Raw genomic sequence first — 24,830 nt, 5'->3', positions numbered from 1 at the left:
TGGTACCCTCGATGTATGTTCATGTTCTCCTAACCCTCAATCTGAAGGGTGAGGAGAAAGTACAGGCAGACGAACGTAGCACGCAGGGAAGCCAGAAGTGCAAGCGGAAGATAAACAGGCCATGGGACCAGTGAACAACGTATTTATCCTACCTAAAACCTTAGTGTTAATTTTGAGCTGTTTAAAGCATGGGTATTGGATCTTACACTTCAGCCAACCTGAGTGAATCAAACGACTCGAATCTTGCATCTTGCTGTTTTCTCCAGAAAGTATTGTCTTAGCAAAGTCGCCACGATGCATAATTCCTCTTCTAAATATTCACAGGGCCTACATTTGAACGTTTTGTCAAAATATATTTATTGGAAAGAGAGTAAAATGTTTTCGTAACCATCGCTAGATTTTGCGGACATAAGAAAAACAGATTTAGAGTTGTCTCCCTTCCATCGATTTCCATTCGCAAAACATCAATAATTTCCGCAAATCATGCGTCATTTAATGTTATTCGAGATGAAAAAAAGTAACCACCACGAAGTACGGAATGAGCTGCCACTGGCAGCGGGGTGCATTACAATGTACCTCGCTTGTAAGCAGGGTACATTGAAAATAATAGAAAAAACGCTCAGCCAATCAGAAAGTGACATTTTTGTGTGAGATAATGTGAAAACCTTACCTCCATTATAACGACACAGGTCGGGGATGGTTGGATTGGCCACACACGGTTGTGCTTTCTGCCAGGCAACGAAGGCGGGGCCTGGAGGGGGGCGGGGCATCGACGCAGCAGGGGGTATGTGGTAGGGATTATAGCCGAAGGTGTTGTTGGGCGCTTGTGACTGGTATGGCTGCTGGGGCGGTTGATAAGGCCGATGGACCTGTGGTCTTTGAGCAGGATGTGGTTTGGGCTGAGGTTGTGGCTGAGGTTTTGGTCGGACTTGCTGTGGTGGCTGTTGTGGTCGATGTTGTGGTCGCGGCTGTTGTGGCTGTGGTTGTGGTTGATTGGGGTAGGTATTAGGGTAGTCTCTCACAGCGCCAGCCGGGGGCGCTGAATTCCGGCCGCCTTGATTGGATGACGGTGGAGCGAAGAAGTTATTGGGTATATCGGGATAACCTGAGGTAGAAGAATACCGTAATTAACATCGCAAATATACAACCATGCACAGTGAGTAGGATGGTCACTATATACTCACCGAAACATTTGAATTATGACTTGCATCGTAGTAAGAGGTTTTACCGCTACCTAACAAATATTTGGTTACATGTTCTTGCATACAGAAACAAGAGTGAGTGAGAATGATTTTACGCCGCTGTTATAGTTTTCCAACAATATCATGGCGGGGGACCCCAGAAATGGGCTTCTCTCATTTTACCGATGTGGGGAATCAAACCCAGATCTTTTCGTGAAGAGTGGATTTTGAACCACTCGGCCACCCCACTGCCCGTGACATAAAGAACAAGGTTAAGCTATATCTGAAATGGAATTTACAAAACATATCATAGTTCTTATATTTTATCCATTGTATACTGACGTGCAGAAGGAAGTATACAACCGGGGTTTTGATTCTAATGTCACAAGAAAAGAACATCAGTATTTTCAAAACTGTGGTTTTAATTGTGAAACAACATTGTGAACTGTTTCCTGAATTGCAACACCTAGTTCCGGTAACGTACAAATGTTAACGTTATTCACGATCAAAACATAAACTGTCAATTTTAAAGATGAATGTTTTTATATGTTATTGCTATGCCGCTTGTGTTTGTTCAAATGTTAGCTGCCGAGGAGATAAACATCGTGCATCATTACAGTTTAGTTACTACTGCACATTCCACGGCTGAAAAGTCCACTGAATACACCCGATCTTAATAGGGGTGTGGCATGCTCATACTCGTATACCTCACGGTATACTCTCAGTAAACTCGTCAAGACGAAAACTGGAAAAAGGCATCAGTCATTTTTCCTAGTACTTTCTAGATTCGGGATACAAAGCATGCCATTTTCAGCGATAACGGAGTGAGTGAATTTAGTTTTATGCCGCACTCAGCAATATTATAGCTATATGGCGGTTTGAATATGATCAGCTCTGTGCCAAACAGTCCTGTAATCAACAACATGAGCGACCTAACGATGTACGATGAAATACGATGACATGTTGTAAATAAATCAGCGAGCCTTTGCACCTTTCCGTTAGTCGTATCCCCATTTTGCCAAGTTCGCCTAACAGGCAGAGTGGCTTCATGAGTCTTGGGGAGTTGAAAAAGTAACGGAGAGTATGATAGTGTCCTGTGACCAGGAATAGTAATATACGTAACGCCGTGTACAGGCAATATGCCGGATATGAGTGCGAATAAGTGGACTGCTGTTGCTGCTACTACTACTACTACTACTACTACTACTACTACTACTACTACTACTACTACTACTACTACTACTACTACTACTACTACTACTACTACTACTACTACTACTACTACTACTACTACTACTACTACTACTGCTACTGCTACTGCTACTGCTGCTACTACTGCTGCTGCTACTACTGCTGCTGCTGCTACTGCTACTGCTGCTACTACTACTACTGCTACTGCTGCTGCTGCTACTGCTGTTGCTACTACTACTACTACCACTACTACTACTACTACTACTCCTGCTGCTACTGCTGCTGCTACTACTACTACTGCTGCTGCTACTACTACTGCTGTTGCTGCTACTACTACTGCTACTACTACTGCTGCTGCTGCTGCTACTACTATTACTACTGCTGCTACTACTGCTGCTACTACTACTACTACTACTGCTCCTACTACTACTACTGCTACTACTACTACTGCTGTTACTACTATTATGCTATATACAACTGCTACTTTTACTACTACTACATCTACTACAACAACAACTACTACCACAACTACTACTACATCTACTACTAATACTACTTCTACTACCAACGTGATTGTAGTTTTTCGAATTATTATGCAAAGAATTATTACTGGATTACAAAATTATTCATGTGCAGAGGTTGCTATGGAAGATTTCAGGGCCCGAATTAGATTTTCATCACCAATTTAGTGATTATATTACAGCAATATTCATGCAGGATTTACAAATATGATTATATAACACCCATAGACTTGCCTCCTTGCCATTGAGAGCCGCCGCCTGGTTGAGCTGTAACATGGCAACAATAGACATTGATCAGCATAGTAAACATATACAGCAGTACATGACATGACAAAACTATTAAAAATCTTGAATTAAATGTGAATTTAACACAGAACGATATGTTTACTCTGTTTTGATATCTTGATTAAAATGGTACGTTTCACCTTATTTGCACCACATTTAATAAGAGATGGATAGAAATCATGAGAAAGATATTTATTTCGTTTAAGAAATTGAATATTCGAGACACGCAACGACAATACAATGGTGAATATTACATGAATAGGTGTGGATGATCTTCTATATATGTTGTATGACAACCGCAACCTTCAGCGTATGGAAGCATTAGCGCAGATAGCACGTGGTTAATGAATATTGTATGATGTTATGTTTTATCATGGCTGGCATCAACTTGATTAGTGTTCCAGTGGTATGGAGAATGAGGAAACTACAAACTTTGGAAGGACCACAAAGAGGATGGTTCTCCTGCGATATATCCGTATCGACATACAACATCAGTATCTTCATACACAGATGGCAACAACGAACGTATTTTCCTTTACTATTACAAAGTAACGGAGTAGTTATTACACACATTCTACGGTAAGCACTATCTATGATTATAAAATGCTCTACCTAAAATGTTAGGAAATACAGAATTGTTTGATAATGGACAAAGTACAATGATACATTGCTCTACTCTCTCAATAATACATCCCAAAATATAGTGGTAGATAGAGGTATGACGTCATATGACGTCACGGCTTCGGGTACCTGCATAAGGGTCCCTGGACGAGTAGCTATCCGCAGGTCGGGACACGGAGGATGATGAGGGTTTGTTCGGCAGATAGTCACTGAGAGTGTGTGACCTTGAATGTTGCAGATAGTCATTCGTGGGGCGTGACATGGGTGATGATTGGGGGTCACGCGGTAGGTAGTCACTCCCGGGATGTGACATTGACGGTGAGTTACTAGGCAGATAATCACGTGGCATAGAGGGGGAATGGGAGTTACTAGGCAGGTAGTCACGTGGCAGTGGAGATGAATGGGCGTTACTAGGCAGATAGTCACGTGGCACGGAAGGTGACTGGGAGTTCCTTGGCAGGTAGTCACGTGGCATGGAAGGTGACTGGGAGTTACCAGACAGGTAGTCACGTGGCATGGAAGGTGACTGGGAGTTACCAGGCAGGTAGTCACGTGGCATGGAAGGTGACTGGGAGTTACCAGGCAGGTAGTCACGTGGCATGGAAGGTGACTGGGAGTTACCAGGCAGGTAGTCACGTGGCATGGAAGGTGACTGGGAGTTACTAGGCAGATAATCACTTACGGGACCTGACATGGAAGATGGCTGTTGGTCACTGGGCAGGAAGTCACCTACGGGGCGTGAATCAGAAGTGGAGTGACTGGGCAGGTAGTCAGTGACTGAACGTGACACGGGATCTGGTTGTGCCTCAGGACTCGGCTTAGAGGCTGGCGGGGAGGTGGGTGGGGAGGGGTAAGTGTGCACGCTGTTGCGTGACGACGTGGGTGGAGCCGATGGAGCTGGAGGAGTCGGGAGTGACTTTGGAGGTGCAGGATCCTTTGGAGCCGCCGGAGCTGTTGATGCTGCTTTAGGTTTGGAAACAGCTACAGAAGCAGATATAGTTGGGATACATTTCAAACTGAAATCAGCGTTGTGTCATGGATTCAATATATATATCTATATAAAATGACTCCCCATGTAATCTAATAATATACGATTCAAAATAATATAAGACACTACAATCTGGATAAATGAAATTAACTTATGTGTTAATTTGGAATCGTTAGCGACAATGCTTTAGCGTATTAACTTTTGAATAATTATCTAAATGTTTCTTTATATAAACAGTGCCAGGATGATCGTATGTAACGGTAAATGTTCGAGGAGGGAGGAAGGTTGGCCTTCCGTCAAGTGTCGGTACCTGCTTTGGGTCTATATTTTTCCGCACTTGGGTAATTGGGCAAGAGGGCAGACATAAGAATGGATGTGCTGCTCACCTCGGAGCCTGGGGCGCCAATAGCTTCAACAGAACAGCATCAGTAACAACTTATAATGGTGAAACGCTGACCCGTGCTATAGTCCACCCATACAACGGTCTGCATATAACCTGGACCACACAATCCAGTGATCGCCATCTTGGTAAATGCCAAATGTCTTAAAACGAACAAGCCTCCTATCGAAGTAGCATTTGGTGGAGGAAACCTTCGGTACCATTTGCAATGAAGCCATTGACTAGATTGGATACGTTGTGAAATTTTGGGAGTAGGGTGCTCATAATTTCACAGACTGGTTTGCTGGGACCAGATTTATTACAGACCGTCGTGACAGAACTGGAATATCACTGTCAGCTATGTTAAACAATATTGACACGGCCATGTCAGATGAAGACGGCCCTTCAGCTTTAACATACACTCGGAATGTGCTGACATATCATTTCATACAAACGTCATTCACTACAAAGAAATAAATATTGATTGTGATACGAATTTGAATTCTATTAATGAAATGAATCGGCGATAAAACATCTGACCTGCCAAGGGTTGGAGGCAAAGGATGAGATGAATGCCTGCATACCTGTTATATTTTTATAATTCATTAGCAGGTGCGCGGATGAGCCATCAACCAATCGGCTACCTTCAATCAAGTCTTGCATATCAATATCTGATTACAGAAGCAGTACTTGTTCCACACCAACTCTGTAATGTCTCCACAAACTGCTGGCCCGTGTTGCATTGCCCATTTCCCCATAGCTTGATAATACTACTCAACCATTGCTAGGGAGCACAGTTAATATTTCGGGAATGGGATCTTGACGGAGACAAACGACATTTTTGCTTGATGCAGTGATGTCGACTTTTATGCATAATTAGAATTTAAATATTTCACTAAATCAGTTAATTTAATGTGGATAGAAGGGATGAGTATCCTTAGAATGGTTTGAGTAGTATACGAAATGCCCCCTGCTCCCAGAATGTAGCAACTGACCAGGTGTATCTGCAGGGTCTGCTGTAGGCGAGCCTTGTTGCCATGCGGGTCCGTCTGAAATAATAACCCATGATGTTCCCAGGAAATGACCTTTCACACGTGACATTAAAACTCGAGTTGTCCTATAAACCGTGTGGGAAGAACACCCACCCTGGTGTTTTCAGTCGCTAGCAAGTTAAATAATACATTAAATTCCCTTTACTCCGGATGTGACTATATACGTTCTTGGTAGGATATGTTCACGCAGCAAAGAAACTTTGACATCCTTAACCAGTCACATAGTTCAGTACATACACTGATCAATCGATGGTTGGGACGGGTGATCCTGGAACCTGCCTTTGTGTCTCCTTTTGGAGACAAAGAGACGTCGTATCACGCGTTATGTAGTGTTAGTCTCACCTTGATGGTTCACAACAACACTGAATGATGAGGACATGCTTATAATGAGTAGATGACGTTGAGGGGTAAACGGGTATATGACGGGTACATGGTGACCGGGTGAAACAGTGAACACCTACATCTGTTAAGCATGCTACTATGGTAAGTTAACAAAGTGATATATATGAAAGTTAAAAGGATTTTTGGAGGAAAGGCTGGACTTACTCTGTTGTCCCCATGGCTGAGCGGCTGCGGGAACTGTGAAGGATGAAGGAGACAAAATACATCATGCTTGAGATATATAACACATCCGTGAAGGATTGCCTTAGTGAACACACATTTGGGCAATGCAATGAATGGAGAATATAGAATAGAATATACTTCCAGATGAATGAGTGAGTCTTGTTGTACGCCGCTTTCAGCAATATTCCAGCAATGTTACGGCTGGGAACACCACAAATGGGCTTCACACATTGTACCCATGTGAGGAATCGAACTCGGGTGTTCGGTGTGACGAGCGAACGCTTTATCCACTACCCCACCGCCCTAATTACCCGATGTACCAGGTAGAATGGAAACAGCGTCCCCAATGACGCATGCCAATACATAGGCAAATACCGTATTATTAAGCTGAATATATCAAACTCATTCACCCGTCGATACAACAGGACATACAATCAGTAGGCGATGCTCTATTATTATTTATCGACAACTAGGTCACTAGATTATGACATGACATGTATACATTTACGCTTACAAACATTTTTTAGTAGTTTGGAAATTTGTATGTCTTGTAACAGCATCACATCGTTAAGTGGCACTGGAGGTCATAGCCACTGCGTATGTGGTCTGTCCAAGTTCAAGGTTACGTGATATATCAATATTATGTCAAGGTCACAAGGTTACCATCGGGCGGGTCAGCTGGATCCGGCATTGACGACGGGTCAATCCCTCCCGGTATGACTGGTCAAAAGTCAGATTTCAGAGGTCAGAGGTCAGAGATTATTTAGAGTATATTTTTATGATAACTGTTACAAAATATGCTTCGGTTTTTACCTGTTAATATTATTTTTCAATTTCTTTTTAACACGTTTAATTGCTTACACACACATCTTGGTTACAGTTACTTACATTCAAGACCATTGAACATAGCTATTGGCAAAGATTTCATCATCGAGCTTACGTCGTTTGCAAATGCATATATTTTTAGCTTGAGTATATTTCGTGCTAACTGTGAAGCAGTAGATACTTTTATAACAGCAGATAAATGCGCATGCGTGTATGTGTTTATATACAGCTATAATGCGTTTATATATAACTGATAAGTCAAGAGGTATATAAAATTATAGAAACGTGCCGTTACTTCATTGGTTGAATCCTTGATGGAATATACAATAACAACCAATGGCTCTCAAAACTGGGCAAACTTTATGGATAACTATTTCTATATTTCTATATTATTTTATAAAATACTGTTTTGTGCAAGCGCTGGCTTCATGCAATAGTATTACACTACATCACGTGATATAATCATGTAGCGCAGTGTTGTGGTATTGTCACAGTTTGAAAGATGTAACCAGTATAACGTGATGACGTAAATGTGTTATAACTGTTCTTATTAACTCTCTGGGTCAAAGTGTATTGCTCTATATTTCTGACGTTCGCTCCACTGGAACAGACAAGTCTTGGTATATGCCATACACTATATATATATGCTACTCTATATGTCTGACGTTATCTATACCATGACTGACATTCTCTTCTATATGTCTGATATTCTCTATACCATGACTGACATGCCCTGCGGTATGTCTGACCTTTTCAATATGTTGGCTGACATGCTACTCTCTGTGCATATGCAATAATTCTATGCAGCGCTGACAGATCTAGAAGAGTCCGCGGACTGTTGAACATACCTTGCAGCCATAGCGGATACTGAGAAACTTAAAGGAGAAGTATGAACACGATTTCATGAACATGCCTGTTGTTTACCACCCAGTCTACATGAACACGTCTCTCTCCTTAACGTTGCAGTGCTATGATGACAGTACTACGACGCTACTGTAACACCAATGAGAGTACTATCACGTCACTATGACACTAATGTGACAGTACTACGACAACACTGTGACAATAATGTGACGGTACTACCACGTCACTATGACGCTAATGTGACAGTACTACGACATCACTGTGGCAATAATGTGACAGTACTATCACGTCACTATGACGCTAATGTGACAGTACTACGACAACACTGTGGCAATAATGTGACAGTACTACCACGTCACTATGACGCTAATGTGACAGTACTACCACGTCACTATGACGCTAATGTGACAGTACTACGACAACACTGTGGCAATAATGTGACAGTACTACCACGTCACTATGACGCTAATGTCACAGTACTACGACAACACTGTGGCAATAATGTGACAGTACTACCACGTCACTATGACGCTAATGTGACAGTACTACGACATCACTGCGGCACTACTGCAAACATATAGCGACAGCAGTGCAGACCACTGCGACACGACTCTACTGAAGTTTCAGCAATACTACAGCTGCACTTCTGAGACACAAAGCGATCATACTGTGATACTAAGCGACAGTACTGTGATACTAAGCGACAATACTGCCTGAAAACAGGATCAGTGAAGAGCCACTACTGCAGCTAAACTTCGCCGCAACTACTGCATTACTATGAGTCTAATGCGCCATTAATGCGGTTCTAATGCGCTGTTAGTGTGCCTCTAAATCGCCGCTAATGTGACTCTATTGCGCCACTACTGTGACTCTAATGCGCCACTGCTGTGACTCTATTGCGCCACTGCTGTGACTACTGCGCTACTGGTATGGCTTTAATGCGTCAATGCTGTGGCTCTATTGCACCACTGGTATGGCTTCAATGCGCCACTGCTATAGCTCTATTGAGCCACTGCTGTGACTATTGCGCTACTGGTATGGCTTTAATGCGTCAATGCTGTGGCTCTATTGAGCCACTGGTATGGCTTCAATGCGCCACTGCTATAGCTCTATTGAGCCACTGCTGTGACTATTGCGCTACTGGTATGGCTTTAATGCGCCATTGCTGTGGCTCTATTGCACCACTGGTATGGCTTCAATGCGCCACTGCTATAGCTCTATTGAGCCACTGTTGTGACTATTGCACCACTGGTATGACTTCAGTGCGCCACTGCTATAGCTCTATTGAGCCACTGCTGTGACTATTGCGCCACTGGTATGGCTTTAATGCGCCACTGCTGTGGCTCTATTGCACCACTGGTATGGCTTTAATGCGCCACTGCTGTGGCTCTATTGCACCACTGGTATGGCTTTAATGCGCCACTGCTGTGGCTCTATTGCACCACTGGTATGGCTTCAATGCGCCACTGCTATAGCTCTATTGAGCCACTGCTGTGACTATTGCGCTACTGCTGTGACTCTAATTCGACACTACTGTAAGTACACAACTACCCTGCTGCTGCGTTAGTGAGGCTCTAAAGCGCCCCTACTGCAACTACACAACTCCTCTACGGCGTCAGTGCGGCTCTAATGCATCGCTACAACCGTACAACGACTGTGCATGCAGTCACGTACCTAGCTGCCATGGTGAATATGGAGAGGCTGAACACAAAGTCACATTCAAAGAATATCATGATAAAAAACAGTTGATTTTTTGCATGAAATTGGGAGTGAGTATAATTTTACTCCGCTTTCAGTCAAACTGAAACAAGGTACTAGGTCACGACAGTAGACATCTGAAATGGGCTTCACACATTGTACCATTTGGGTAATCAAACCGGGATCTTGTAGGTGACAACTGTACAAGCTACATTACGTCCCCTGACTAAAACAGTGTGATGTATGTGTGCACTACATGTGCAAGATTTAGAAACAAAAATTGCATCCTAATCAAAATGAATGAAGTTGTTTCCAGGTTCACACAGGTTAAGTGATATTTGTTACGAGGGAGAAGTGTAGAGAAAGGAACAGCCAGGTGTGCTAGGAAGGATAAAGACGGCACAGCACAGGTTAATGTAGACAACGGGCACCTGTCCAAATGCTTCTCAAACACCTTGCTGTCTTTCCCTTGCACTTCTAGCCCGTTACAAACAGTTTACTTTGTCAATCTTTTTATGACAGTTTGCTAAACAATTTGTTTTTTATCCTCTGGACCAAAATTCTGGAAAAACCTCATAAAGATGTTTTGATTATGATCATCGTTTCATTCAGTATTTCATGTTCAATAGTTTTCGAGTTAGAATGCAATTTATGGGTCCGTTTTTGAGCCAAACGGACAATATCTACCGGAACCCGAGTTATATTGGTTTGTGTTCCCGGGAGTACCCGAAGCATAAACACAGACGGTGCAAACTGTGCCACATGAGAACACTTGATAATATTTATGACGATACCGATCATAATCATGATCACATCTGTGTTATCAGTAGTTTGGGTATAATGAGGGTAGGCCATTTCTACTGATCCCTATTGTCTGTAGGTCGGATGTACCAATATGAGTGAGTATGGTTTAGAGTGACTTTAAGAAATATTCCAGCAATAACACGCAGTTTGATCACGTCGGATATCGAACCCGGGTCTTCTTTGTGGGAAGCGAGCGCTTTAACCACAGGACTACCCTTCCGCACAGAAGCACAGAGTTGTTTTGATAACTTACACCCAAAAAAGCAATAACAGTAAGCTTTCTCACCAACCCATCGACGTGGTAGTTTAAATTTTGAGTTTTCGCGTTTTCCCCATTTTTTCATCTTTTGCATATACTCGTGCTAACTGTTATTTGAATTTAGCAAATCCTTTGGGAGAAACTCTTCAAAGTTTCTGTACCTTTTGGTTTCTAGAATGAAATTGTGATTTCATGCCTATTTGAAATGAAAAGTGCATGGTGTTTGTGACAGTAATGCAGTGATATAAGTCGTCACTTACCCGGTTGTTGGTAGGGAGAGCCTTGCTGCCTGGCTGATAAAATAGAATTGATACAATAAGCAAACCTGTATTTAGGACTGTACAATTGTACACCTTCTGAACAAATCTAGGTCATCATTCTTCATGACAATTAGTGCAAAGTAAGTAATCAGTAGGACTGATATTAGTATGTTGCTAACGAGGAACCTCGGCGAGGTCATGATCAGTTTGAGGACATGCAAAACTAGAATACACTGATTAGTACTACAAGCTATCGTTGTTAAACAATCGTAATTACTGAACTTAGATGTAAAGACACACTGACTGATGAACGACCACAACCAACCTCCCGCGGTCTGGCTATTCGGGGATGACTCCCATCCGGGTGGGGGTTTGTCAGGCGGTGATTGCCAGCCAGGGACTGCACCATCTGGTGGTGGTTGCCAGCTAGGAGGTTGACCATCTTGCTGTGGTTGCCATGGATGCGGGGGTTGATCTGGGGGTGGTTGCCATGGTTGCAGATTTTGATCTGGCGGTGGTTGCCATCCAGGAGGTGGGCCATCAGCTGGTGGTTGCCATGGTTGCGGTGGTTTATCAGGCGGTGGTTGCCATCCAGGAGGCACACCATCAGGTGGTGGTTGCCATCCAGGGGGTGGGCTATCAGGTTGTGGCTGCCATGTTTGCGGTGGTTTATCAGGCGGTGGTTGCCAACCAGGAGGAGCACCATCAGGCGGTGGTTGCCATCCAGGAGGTGGTTTATCAGGCGGTGGTTGCCAGCCAAGGGGTGCACCATCAGGTGGTGGTTGCCATGGTTGCGGTGGTTTATCCGGCGGTGGTTGCCAGCCAGGAGGCGCCCCATCAGCCGTTGGTTGCCATGGTTGCTGTGATTTATCAGGAGACGGTTGCCATGGTTGTGAGGGTTTACCGGAAGAATGTTGCTGGTTTGATCCATCTGGCAGAGGTTGCCATGGTTGCGAGGGTTTCTCGGGGGATGGTTGCCAGCCTGGCGGGGGGCCATCAGAGGGTGGCTGCCACACTTGGTTTGGACCATTTGGTGGTGTTTGCCATGGAGGGTTCTGGTGGTGATGGGGTGACTGCCACCTCCCCCCACCTTGGCTAGGAGCATCTGGGGGTGGCTGCCACGCCGTCCCTGAACCCCCTCCCGTGGAACTGGATGGCGGGTCCCACCCGCCGGTGTTGGGACTATTGGGGTATTTCGGCCACGCCCCACTCTGCTCACTCTGCCAACCACCTTGGTTTTGTGGATTGTTTGGTGGCTGACCGCCTGAAATATTTCAAATGTAGGACAAAAACTTACATCCTGCCATAAAACTCTCCACTACGTTTCCCATTTCAGTCGTGAGAACAAATGGAAACATTCCACGGATCAATACCCGCATCCATAACGTTCTGATTTCTTTTTGAATTTCCATTTCAAGTGAGCGGGTTTAGTTTTATGCCGCTTCTAGCAATATCCAAGCAATATCACGGCGGGGACACCAGAATCCGGCTTCATAAACAATACCAATATGGGCCAACAAACCCGGGTTTTCGGCGTGACGAGAGAACGCCTTAACCACTAGGTTACCCCGACGCCCCTTCTTTCCGGGAATGTATTGTTAACGCATGTATTGTATTGTTATTTCCATCCCATAATTAAGCTTCACTCATGTGTACGTCGCATGGAGGAAGGCTGGAGTGATTACCTAGGTTGTCTGGGAGATCTGGGGATGGGGCTCCATAGGCTGGCTGCCCCGTGGGTGAGGCAGTGTGACCTTCACCTCCAGCAGGTGCTGCTTAAAGGTTGGAAGTGAAAGTTAAACAAGTGCATCTATAACGACATGCAAATATTACTGAAACTAGACTAGATATCTAACACACGGTCATCGCCCACAGTTTACAGGATCATATAAGAGACTGACAGTTGAATGTACGCTGAAATGAACGTTGCTGTCTGTCAAATATATTTAAATTGAGAGGGGACAAAGACTTAAATGTGTTATCCTAGTAGTCAGATGAGAGATATTTTACCGAAGCACTTTCTCTCTCCTCTCTTTCCCTCTTTCTTCCCCTTTCGCAATGTCTTTTCGCCCCATATGTAAAAACGAATTATTACAAATAAGTACAGGTTGTTCAGCTTGACCTGAGCTATTTTACATATGCATGACCCACAGGGTCAAATGTCACAAACGGCTTGTCGAGTCAACTTCATCAAATAGGGGAGCAGATATTGATGTACACGCCCTGGGGTCGTTACAGAACTTGTCCCGGAAAACAACTCTTATGAAAAAAAAAAATCATGTTTTAACTGAATTGGGTTTACAGTCGTAACCCATCTAGTTTGGTTTACTAACTTTACAATGTAAAGTCATTTTCTTTCACAATCACATTCACTGCTGCTGCTGGCTGTCTAAAAGCCCGAATATGAAACATTAAACAATCTGCAGTTAATTGACTAAAGAAAATTGGGACATTGCTGACGGTTTCCCGACTCTGAGATATCAAACGGTGGCCTTGTCTCGGCTGCTGGGACAATCACCTGACAAAGTCGCACCCCTTCACAATAATAGAGCCATCCAGTTGTGACATGGTCGTGCAATGAATTAGTATTTACTTGATGAGGTCAAGCTGGACAATCTGTATACAATACCACCCCTTCTGCACTTAAACCGTGAGTGATGACCATACTAGAACTAACCAGCTGGCATGCATCTATGTGATCAAACAGTGAGTGAGAGAGTGAGTGAGTTAATCTCTAAAGTCACATCGGCAATGTCTCAGCCGTATCGTGACTAAGATTAAAGAGTGAAGTGAAGTCTTGTCATGCATATTAGTCTAGTCTGGGGTATGAATACACAATGACATTTAGAAAGTGGTCAGATGTAACATATGTCATATTTGGGATTTCACTTTCTTAGTGAAGTACAAATTCTAGTACTTTTATGGTTGAGTCCCACCCGGGATTCGAGACCGTGGCGGAGGGGGCTAGGCGGCTGACTTTGTGTGCTGGCGATATGGTGCCTGACTCTGAGGGTTCAGGTTCGAATCCAGATGGGACTCAAACATAAAAATACTAGAATTTGTTCTTCACTAAAAAAGTGTAATCCCAAATATGACATATGTTTCGTTACATGTACAGTCTGGTGTATTAACTGCTATAACATCACATTAGGTAACTAGGTAACCACAGTGAATATTGTTTGCAGAAATATAGCATCACAATAGCGAATCATACCGTTCATGGGCATGCGTAACAGGCAATACACAGCAGAAATAATACACTGTTAACGAAATGTCAGTACCATACTATATGAATCGCCTCATCTGTATTCAGAACACTTCTTTGAGCTCAAATAGGGTCTGTTTTCAATGGAGAGTGAATGAGTGTGGTTTTTCACCGTGTTTAACAATATTCCGACAATATCATGGCGAGGGACACCAGAAAGGGTTCCAAACATTGTACCCGTGTGGGGAATCGAATCCACCTCTTCGGTGTACCGAGCGAACGCTTTAACCGCTAGGCTACACTCTCGTCACAGAGCTGCCAGACAGAGTGTGTAGATCAGTGGAGACACTGTCGGTAGACTTACCTTGTGGCCACTGGTACTGCATCTGCTGAGACGGCACTAGATCAGACACAAACTCAGATTAAAATTCATCAGACAAACAATCTGGACAAAACAAGTTAGAGATATTGGGATTTTGCTGATTGTTATTGTATCAATCACTATTTTTGTCCAATATATATATTGTTCATTCATTCATATTTAGGTATTTGTTTTTAAATGTTGAAGTATATGACTGAAAACATTACTCATTGCAGAAAATTAGTATCCGAACTACTTACAAGTTCGTGACAATCAAATAAGGAAGGTCAACGATTAAAACTTCCTTATTGGAACGTGAGAGTTCACTTACTTGCATTTGGTAGTAAAGTGTTAATACACTATCTAGATACAGACAAGGTCAAGTTATATTCTCTCATGCTTCGAGGGTAAGCGTTTCAGTTGTTATATATATATCTACTTGCATTATACGGAAGTTAAAGAGATTAATCATACTATGGTAATGTTATAATGTTGTTTGTCAGACAGGAGGAAGGAAATGATGATGATTTGACATTGTCCATAAATACTCATGACTTCTCTCTACAGGAAAAGTCAATGGCTTTTCCACAATGACTGCCAGTGTTGAGTTCTGGTTTCTGTGGGCCAGACAATCTCGTGACTGATACTGCTCATACTGTTATCAGCCAACCACGCAGTGCCTCTCGACAAATATGGATGGCAGAGGAGAAGGGCACCTCTGCCCATGAAGTCCAAGGGGGCATTAGGGCAAGTACCATGCGTGGCACCCACTTACACTATACTCATAAGACACATGGTCATTGGACATTGCACTCGATACCCACAGCTTCCTTCATATGAAATGAAATAGCGTTAACACAAGGACAGTCCATGCTGTTTTAGGTGACAGGATTGTTTAACGTCACACTAATATTGCAGTGACATGAAGACGGTGAGTAGAATAGAGTGTAGACCAGACAATCAGGTGACTGATAATGTCAAGAGCCATCCACGCTATCGGATACAACGACACACGAACGGTGGCTAACAATCAGTCCCACTTATTCTCGTACTTTGGCCAGGTGATAGTGGGAACCAATTCCGCCCTTGAGGTCCACGGAGCCGTTAGGACAAGAACCTTACACCGTACACACTCACTCATACTACACTCATGCAATACGGACAAACAGATATTTGGCAGTTGATATGAAAGGTCAAGGTCACACAGTTTACTGATGGTTATTGGACACATGCCGTGACCTTGGTTGGAGTAGTGAGGACATTAATCAAGGTCAAGGTTACAGTTCACGGGAATTTCAGGAACATTAAATAAGTTGTTTGGTTGAAAAAAATATAAAATATATTAGTTGTATGACGTGACACGCGGTATAACATTGCATGCAAAATATTAATTTTGCATTGTATCTAACATGCACATTACATTATAGGACAGAATCTACTAGACATGGGTAAGTTCGTCTAATGGCGCTTTCCCAGATACAGCATAAGGAATCATTAAAGTGAAGACTTTAATCCATCCTGATATTAGCGTCTCTTGTCTGATATTTACAGCCAGAAAAAATAATAAAACAAAACATCACTATAATACACTCACATTTGATTTCCCTAAGGACAAAAAGCAAGGGAAAATTACTCGATGAACATATACATTTGGTTTCAGCAAAGCGTGATGATCAAGTACAACGTTTATGTACATACTTGCTTCTACAGTTAACAATTATGCTGTTTTACAACATCTGTATTCAGGGAAAACATTGATGTACAGTCATGCGTGTTTATAGTATGGGACGCAGCACTGATGCAATGAGACGTTCTAGCTGGCGAGTCTCGCAATAATTGTTAGCATTGTCATTATTGTTCATTGATAACTCTTTTCGTTTTGAGCCAGATGACCCGTTGCATTGCGAGACAGTGCTGGTTCTATCTACTCTACACGGGCGAGCTACAAAATGGCTCTGTCTTTACGCATGTAATTGTTCCTCGGCCACTGGGCATTATACCCGTTGGGTGGATAGTTACTGTTCCCTGCAGAAAGAACGGGGAGATCTGACTGGTGGACAATAACACAACCAGAAACTAGTTCACGAACACTACCACAAGCATGATAATGATCGCATTCACGAACCTAAGAAAAACGCGATCCCAAACTCGTTCATGAAGATGATCACAAGCATGGTAATGCACGCTTTCACGAACAAAAAGATCAGAGACACGTTCATGAGCGCGATCATAAGCTTCATAATGAACGCAATGACAAAAATGTTCATGAATGCGATCACACACATATTCTTGAACACAATCACTACGACGCCCACTAACATGCTAAGAAACAAGTTGACGAAACCTGTCAGTCTACACACAAAATCAGGCAAGATTATTAAGCAGAGAAAACACTACTCGCTAAAAGTTAACCACAAAATCTTAACACTGGGTTTTTCTCTCAACTGAGCAATTCCATAGACTACGAGTACGTTGATACAGACACCCTCACAGCGATCGTAACGTTATGATGATCGTAACTCCTTCACTTTAACATAGACTTACGATAGTCGTAGCGCTAGTAACAAGGCTAATATATATAAAATACCCTTTATTAGTGACCTGGCTAGGAGGCGAACAATGAAGGGATTTCTACAGGTCACGTTGTTCTTCCACAACACCAACACAAACTACTGCAGATCTAGTACATAGTAGTTTAGTAGTATATACAATGGGGGTTTTGGACCACTTTCAAGAAAAGTCTCTACAAAGCCTTATTTACTAAATAAGGCTTTGGTTGGGACCTTAGCTCTTGCTACTATTACCCCTACTACAAAAAAGTTGGCGGTAATTACTGTGCCTATGTCACGTTTACCGTTTAACGTGACTTGCTACTATTACCGTGTGTTGGTAGGAGGTAACACTGTGCCGTATGGTACGATCAATAATTCTTCTCTTACCCGGCCTATGTCACGTTTACCTCGATGAAACAGTTTAACGTGAACCGCCTATGATCTCTTTGGTGTTCATAATAAAGGCTTGTTGGGCTTTTTGTATCCCCTGTTCTATGTACTTTTTTTTCTCGTCCTCACTGATAGCAGACTTACAAGATTTGGACCGAATATCTTGTTTCATTCCGTTATATTTTGTGAGTTCAGAGAGGATTGAACGAAACTCCTCTTCTGAGATCTTACTATCAGAGAGTGCCGTGGAAATACGCCCACTTACTGTGTTGAGCTTTGCTTCAGCCAGAATCCTGATCTCGTCGTGTTTCAATACCTTACGATGAAGTCTGCGTGATACTAACTTAAGCGCCAACCCTAACACCCCTGCCACCCCAGCTGTTATTTCAATACCTAGCACTATAGGTGCAGCCACGATGGTAGCTAACAACCCAACACCTGCCGCCCCTAGTCCCATACTGGTTGCCATAAGGGTAGTGTCATTGTTATACTATTTACGATATAATTTCCAACTGGTTTTCTGATAATAGTTCAAGGGTGAACTTCATACCCATGAAGTGTATGTTGTTAGGCAGGAAGATATTGGTTAGTGATATCTTGTTTTCCACGATCACGTTGACCCCCTGCAGACTGGTGTTGGAGTCGGCACCCACCCGCACGTAAACGTTGCAAACTTGATACTGGTGTCGTTTCACCCAACCGAGTTTGATCCCCTTCACGATCTCGACATCATTCCCCGATGGTTCCCCTAGGTAGACTTTGATGATCAGTGTTGAGTTTGCCAGTAGACTCTCTAGTATAGTGACCACGCCTTCGAATTCAGACACCAACTGCAATTTCACGTTTTGTATGGCCGGTTTACTCGATAGCATGTGGGCTGCCATAGTGTTGAGTGGGCTGACGGCTATGCTACGTCTCTGAGTTGGGACGTAAGCCACGAGCAGGGTTCCATTGTTCACGACTTTGTTTAGGTGGTTGTCTTTGTTATCCTTGAACACGTAGGGAGAGACGAGTCTAATATTGGGAACCAGTCGTCGTTATCGGGTAACAACACCCACTTGTCATCTTCGGTGAAGACGAGCATATATGGCTTGTTTCGGGCGACGGTAGTGCTCTCAACATCGTCTAAGTCGAACAGTTTACCCCCGAACGATGGGTATATTATCCAGTTATTACCGGTGTTGAAAAGGGCGTACTTAGTGTTGACTTTTGCTCTTGCGGTATCTACTATATCACTTAGGGCTCCACCGGAGGTGACTTCAACGCGTTTGTAAATGTTGTTTTTCAGTTGAAATGCGTACGATGTACCATCTACTCCGGGAGCGTCGAAACCACGCGTGTCTCCGAGGTCGGAGATCCCGATATTGACGCATTTTTTCACTCCGGGCCCTTGTGCGCTGGTCATTTTACATGAAGCGTTAAGCTGAGGTATCCTATATTTACAGGATTATGATTTCTATCTAACACCGATATTGTCAGCTCAGGTATGTTGCCCTGGGTTAATCTCTTATACTGCCATGGTGAAAACGACTCGGTTCTACCGTCGTTGTATTTCTCAGTTTTCACCGGCACTGCTCTCAGTATAGTGGAAGGGTGACCTCCTTGAATGTTGTACGTTGTGCTCACCTGACCGAGATGAATGTACAGCTCTCGGTACGGTACTAGATCGGGTAACTTCGTGCCTGTGACGGTTGTTGTTGGTTTTATCTCATCAGGAGACATACCGAGTATCCTCGCTAATGGTCGGCCGAGCCTCAAGGGGTTTCTTCCGTTGTTGATTAACACCACTGTACCGTTTGAGTCGTTCATCTTGAGTTCGGCTCCCAGGGGTTTGAAGACCTCGTCGTTTAGAGAGCACACGCTGTAGTAGCCGTCAGTTATCTGGCTGCGAGTTCCACTGACGAACAGCTTATTGTTGCTGACGTTGATGTTAGTCCATTGCGGTAGGTAGGTGATATCGCAGAGTGCGACTTCGAGTTGGCCTGACGTGTTATCGATCGCGTGCGTCAGCTGAACGGCCTCACCGCTCGTTATTCCTGGAAGTGTTATGTACATGTTAGAGTATATATTCTCATTATATAAGAGTTTTAAAATGTTGTTTTACCCTAAACTGGACGTAGATTTCTCCCCCATGAAGATCGTGGTTGCTCCTGGGTTGTATTTCAATGCCCAGCTTTTAGATGTGTTCGATAAGTATAAGCTTTCGGTGACTAACATCAAGGCAGTCCACGCTTGGTTCAACAACCCTATGCAGTTCTGGCAGAATCAATTCAACTTTGCCGTGTGGTGCGCTACAACGGGGTGTGGTGTGACATTGACCGACACTCGGCGTGGACCGCTGAGTCAGTCTGTGTTCAAGTTCCACGTATACTACCAGGTCAGACGTATCCTTAAAGAGATCAGCGCCCCCCTCCCACAGGACAAAGCGTGGGACGCAACAAACAACCTGTACGATAGACGGGCCTACGAACGTATTTGCAATGAATTCGAAATACACCCGAAGACGGATTGGCGTTTGCCGGGGCTGAACCACGGGTTGGGTTTTCCTTACAGCGATGGGCTCTCAGTAAAAGCATTTAAGAAAGATTTACTAACAAACTTTATGAAACGAAAAATGTTTAGTACTGAGAATTTTTTCCATGCATTAGATGATATTGTTCCTAAACCTACCAAATATGGACCAAAACCAGTGAAAGATGCAAGTGATGATTTAGTGAAACGAGGTATACTTAGACTTTTCTTTGTCGAGTAATGCATGGAGGGATGATCGTATGGACTTTGAAGGTGGTGTTGCTTTCATAATCCAGAAAGTGGAGCAGTCAACCGCAGACGGGTGGAAAATGTTTATGCTGGACACGTCGAAAGGGTTTACTCGTGCCGGGGTAGCCAGGTTGAACGACTCGATTCGAACGTACGTGTGGGCGCTGTTGGGTGCGCAGTCGATGACGCGTTCCAACATCCTCGGTAAGGGAACTGCTTACGACGCTCAGAAACAGTTCGTTTCCAACATTGAGGATGCTATCAATTCTCCAGTTGATCTCCCGCGGGCCATCGACCGTTACCAAAACGTGTTAGAATACGCCAGATCGAAAGTCAATTACGTGTTCGGCGTGGGGCTGTACATGGCTCCGAGTGATATGCAACTGAGAGTAAAAAAAGTGGTGGGTTATAACAACAAAATAGTCATAGCCACGAAGGATCAAAAGTTGGGTATCAACCCCGATATTAACACCACCTATATCCCACACATCCCACCACGTGAAACGGGTATAGTGGCGTCACCCCCGGAGTCTAAAGTTCATGTGGGGGTACCCCCCACACACCCCCATATTCAGGCCTCCTATCAGCAGCATATTGATAGTAAAACGGCCCTGGTGGTTGGTGGGGTAGCTTTGGGACTTATTTGGTTAAAGATTTCTTAGCCGCTACGTACACCAGACCCGCCACGGCGACGATGGCTGCCCACAGGTTTTGACTGAGCCACGTGGCAGTTTTAGCCAGAGCGCCCAACAACCACGAGACGATGCTACCCAGGATGCCGGGAAGGGCTTCGGCGGCTTTACCAGCCAGTTTAGCTAGGTCTTCCCCGAGTTTTTTTATCCAGTCTTTAACACCCCCACCGCCACTTGGGGTTCCGCCGCCAGCAGGCCCCACAGTACCCCCTGTCAGTGACACCACCAGGGTTGATATGATGAAACCCAATGCAGTCAGAATGCTGGCGATGGTGATCCCTTGCTCCCGGAACAATATCCGAATCCTGTCTGCTAACGTGGTGTCTCGGTAGAGGACTTGATTGATGGTTTCCCGCACACGGTTGGTCTGGGATCGAAGCTTTTCTTTGTAGCTGGATGCTGTCTCCAACCAGACCTGCCTTTCATCTTCCAAATTACGTATTTGTTCCTCGATGGTGGTTTTAATAGACTCGTCCTCAGTTTCACCGAGTTTGCCCTTTTCATAGGCGATTTTGTCGTCTATCTCACTCACTTTGGCCGTGCTTTTCCAGAGCTGACCACGAATGGTTTGCATCAACAGGTCCAACCCCTTCAGTTCCCGAAAGGTAATTTCGAGGCCCGGGAAGGGCTTGTTCTCGTAGTCGGCCAACACCTTTTCAATATCATAAGTCATGTTTTGATCCGATGTGGCGTCCCTGATGCCTTCCAGATCTTGACGGACCTTCGGGGTAAGCTTACGTCGCGCGCCACCGTAATTTGTGAAACCTAGTTCATCTTGGACAAAGTCAGTATGATATTTACCGACCAATGTTGCTAAGGCAAGCGGTTTTCTCGTTTTTTGATGAAAGAGATCGATCTCCGGGTGATCCTTCAAACGCAGCTTACCCTTGTCGAGGGTAAACTTGTTATAGTCTCGCCACCGCGTTTTGATGTTGTCTCTTTCTTCAATTGCGTTGTAATAAGCGTCGACGGCGCCATTCACGAGTGTGGTAAATGAGATCTCCTGCTTGTTTATATCTTCAACTTCGTCGACAGCCGGCTGTAGGCCAGTACTGAATGAGGTCTCCTGGTCATCATTGAATGCCTGGGCACTATCGTCCCACATATCATTCATAGGTACGTCTTCATCCATTATTTAGTATTAAAAATATATTTCGTTTATATATAACAATGTACGGCAGAAAATTAGATCCTTTCAGAAGATTGAGAGAGCCATTAGGAGCCAGAGCCGTGCGTCAGTCGGTGACCATCACCAACAATCCCAGCAAGATAGACCAGAATCAAACTCTGCTGGTTAGATTTCCAAACCTTGGTGAGAATGACCTCATTGTACCAGGCACTGTTCGAGTGGCGTTCAATATCACGTTGACCTCTGACAACAACAAACGCGAGCTAGTGCGGAACGTGGGTCGAGCCATCATCAAGAAAACGACCGTCAAGATCAGCGGTAACGAGGTGCTGAGCATCGACGACAGCGACATGTTTCACTGCTACGGGGATCTCTGGAAAAGCGAGGGAGAACGAGTCAATGATGTGTACCAGGGTATCAGCAAATCAACCCGGTTGCGCATAGGGTATGCCTTCACGCCAGACCAGCAAGACAATCGGACGGTGAAAAGGCCATCGCTCGAGCATACGGGAATCGATTCTGCGTGCCGCTAGACTTCGAGTTGCTCACGGGACCAGCGCCGTTTTACCAGGCCGCGCTGGGTGATAGGCTCGAATACGAGCTCACGTTTAACGACTATAGCAAAGTAGTGCGTACGCTGAACGGTGATGAGGCCAGTTATGCCATAGACAACATCTCTCTGGAGTTCGACATGGTCACTAGCCCGGAGCTGGCCAGGCAGGTTCGAAGCCAGTACTCTGGGAAGATGGCTATCCTGTACGATTGCGTACTGAGGCATAGATCAGTCGTGCGAGATAAGAGCGACACTGTATGGAATATCAACCTGAACGTGCCGGCGCGATCGATGAAAGGTATCCTGGTCGTCCCCGTGGAGGATTACGAGCCATTCCGGAGGGACAGCGAGAAGTTTTTCAACCCCAAGATTGAAAAGGTGGAAGTGACCATCGAGGGCGTGCCCAACCAGCTGTTCAGTCATGGTATGAGACCACACCAGCAGTGGGATGAGATAAAAAAGCTACCAGTGGGGACCTCACATTATATAACAAAGGACCTGGACCTCGGCTCAGTGCAGATCGGTGAATACCTGACCACCAAGTACGCCCTATGGTTGGACATGCGATCCACGGATGATGATAAACTGCACGGTAAACTTAATATAGACAATGGGAGATTTGTGCAAGCCATCTACTGATGGGGGGTACCCCCCACTCCCCACTGACCCACACTGCGCCATAGTGTGCGGGCAGACTGGCTGTGGGAAGACCGTTTTCGTGTTGGATATGTTGGAGGGTTACTACAAGGATGTGTTCGATAACATCGTTATCATGTGCCCTACTCTGAGCATGAATAAAACGTATGCGCGACCTTGGGTGATGACGGACCCGGACGTACACAAAATCGACCCTGGAACACGCCTGCAGGACTGGTTGAAAGCTCTTCACGAGAAATTTAAAGGGGAACCGACGCTGTTCATACTGGACGACTGCAGCGCTAATCGCGAGATAACAAAAAAGAGAGACATGTTATCGTACCTGGCCTTCTCCAGCCGGCATGCAAATCACAGCGTCTGGGTGCTAACGCAGAAGTTCAACTCGGTGTTGAAAGACCTCAGGGAGCAGACGTGATGGGTGGCCTTATTTCACTGCAAGGACAGGGATTCGTTCGAGGAGTGTTTGAGAGAGAACGATGTGATGAGTAAATTAGAACGGGAACGGGTGAAGAAACAGCTCGCTGAAACTAAACACGCTAAGCTCGTGCTCAAGACCGACCAACCCGTGGCTTATATAGTATGCTAAGCAAAGCTAAGCTAAAGCTAAGCAAAGCTAAGCTAAAGCTAAGCAAAGCTAAGCAAAAGCTAAGCAAATGCTAAGCATAGCTATGATATTTGAAGTGTTTGTCGTGTGCAACTTAACCTTCATTTCTCTGTGTTTTGTCTGCATCGGGTATTATATAGTTAAAACTAAATCTTACTTGTTATATTATAAGATGGAGTGTGAGGAATTGCTCGAACAGTTGGTACCTGGGGTCTCCCCCACTGATGATAAGCGAGAGAAACTGGTGGCGTTGGCTGTTGGCGGCAAAGCCAAACATTACTTTGGAGACTACACTCCGGATAAAATTCACAAAATGTCAGCCGAAGAAATCGATAAGCTGTACACTAGATACGAGTCCCGGCTCGGAGCAGAAATGACAAAGACAATAGGATCGGCTATGGCCCAGATATACACCGGTATTGTGTCATACTTCCT

At 44.4% G+C, this 24,830-nt stretch overlaps 1 protein-coding gene across 15 annotated transcripts in view; it reads right to left on the bottom strand.

Moving 5' to 3' along the window:
- Positions 1-24,830, bottom strand: part of LOC137259987 (basic salivary proline-rich protein 2-like) — a 46,002-nt gene that overhangs the window by 4,912 nt on the left and 16,260 nt on the right. For 2 of the 15 annotated variants that reach the window (XM_067797651.1, XM_067797653.1), the window contains 13 exons: positions 17,024-17,083; positions 15,062-15,097; positions 13,178-13,267; positions 11,818-12,756; positions 11,493-11,525; positions 10,146-10,172; positions 7,446-7,502; positions 6,765-6,797; positions 6,162-6,215; positions 5,098-5,196; positions 3,929-4,780; positions 3,128-3,160; positions 671-1,105 (listed from right to left, as the gene is read on the bottom strand). In XM_067797651.1, the coding sequence (XP_067653752.1) occupies positions 671-1,105; positions 3,128-3,160; positions 3,929-4,780; positions 5,098-5,196; positions 6,162-6,215; positions 6,765-6,797; positions 7,446-7,502; positions 10,146-10,172; positions 11,493-11,525; positions 11,818-12,756; positions 13,178-13,267; positions 15,062-15,097; positions 17,024-17,083 (2,748 nt within the window). The remainder of the gene's footprint in view (positions 1-670; positions 1,106-3,127; positions 3,161-3,928; positions 4,781-5,097; positions 5,197-6,161; positions 6,216-6,764; positions 6,798-7,445; positions 7,503-10,145; positions 10,173-11,492; positions 11,526-11,817; positions 12,757-13,177; positions 13,268-15,061; positions 15,098-17,023; positions 17,084-24,830) is intronic. The other 13 variants (XM_067797655.1, XM_067797657.1, XM_067797656.1 and 10 more) reach the window with 10 other exon arrangements.

The sequence above is a fragment of the Haliotis asinina genome, chromosome 13 (assembly GCF_037392515.1).
Source record: "Haliotis asinina isolate JCU_RB_2024 chromosome 13, JCU_Hal_asi_v2, whole genome shotgun sequence".
Classification (NCBI taxonomy): Eukaryota; Metazoa; Mollusca; class Gastropoda; order Lepetellida; family Haliotidae; genus Haliotis; species Haliotis asinina.
This window is presented reverse-complemented; position numbering and strand designations above follow the sequence as displayed.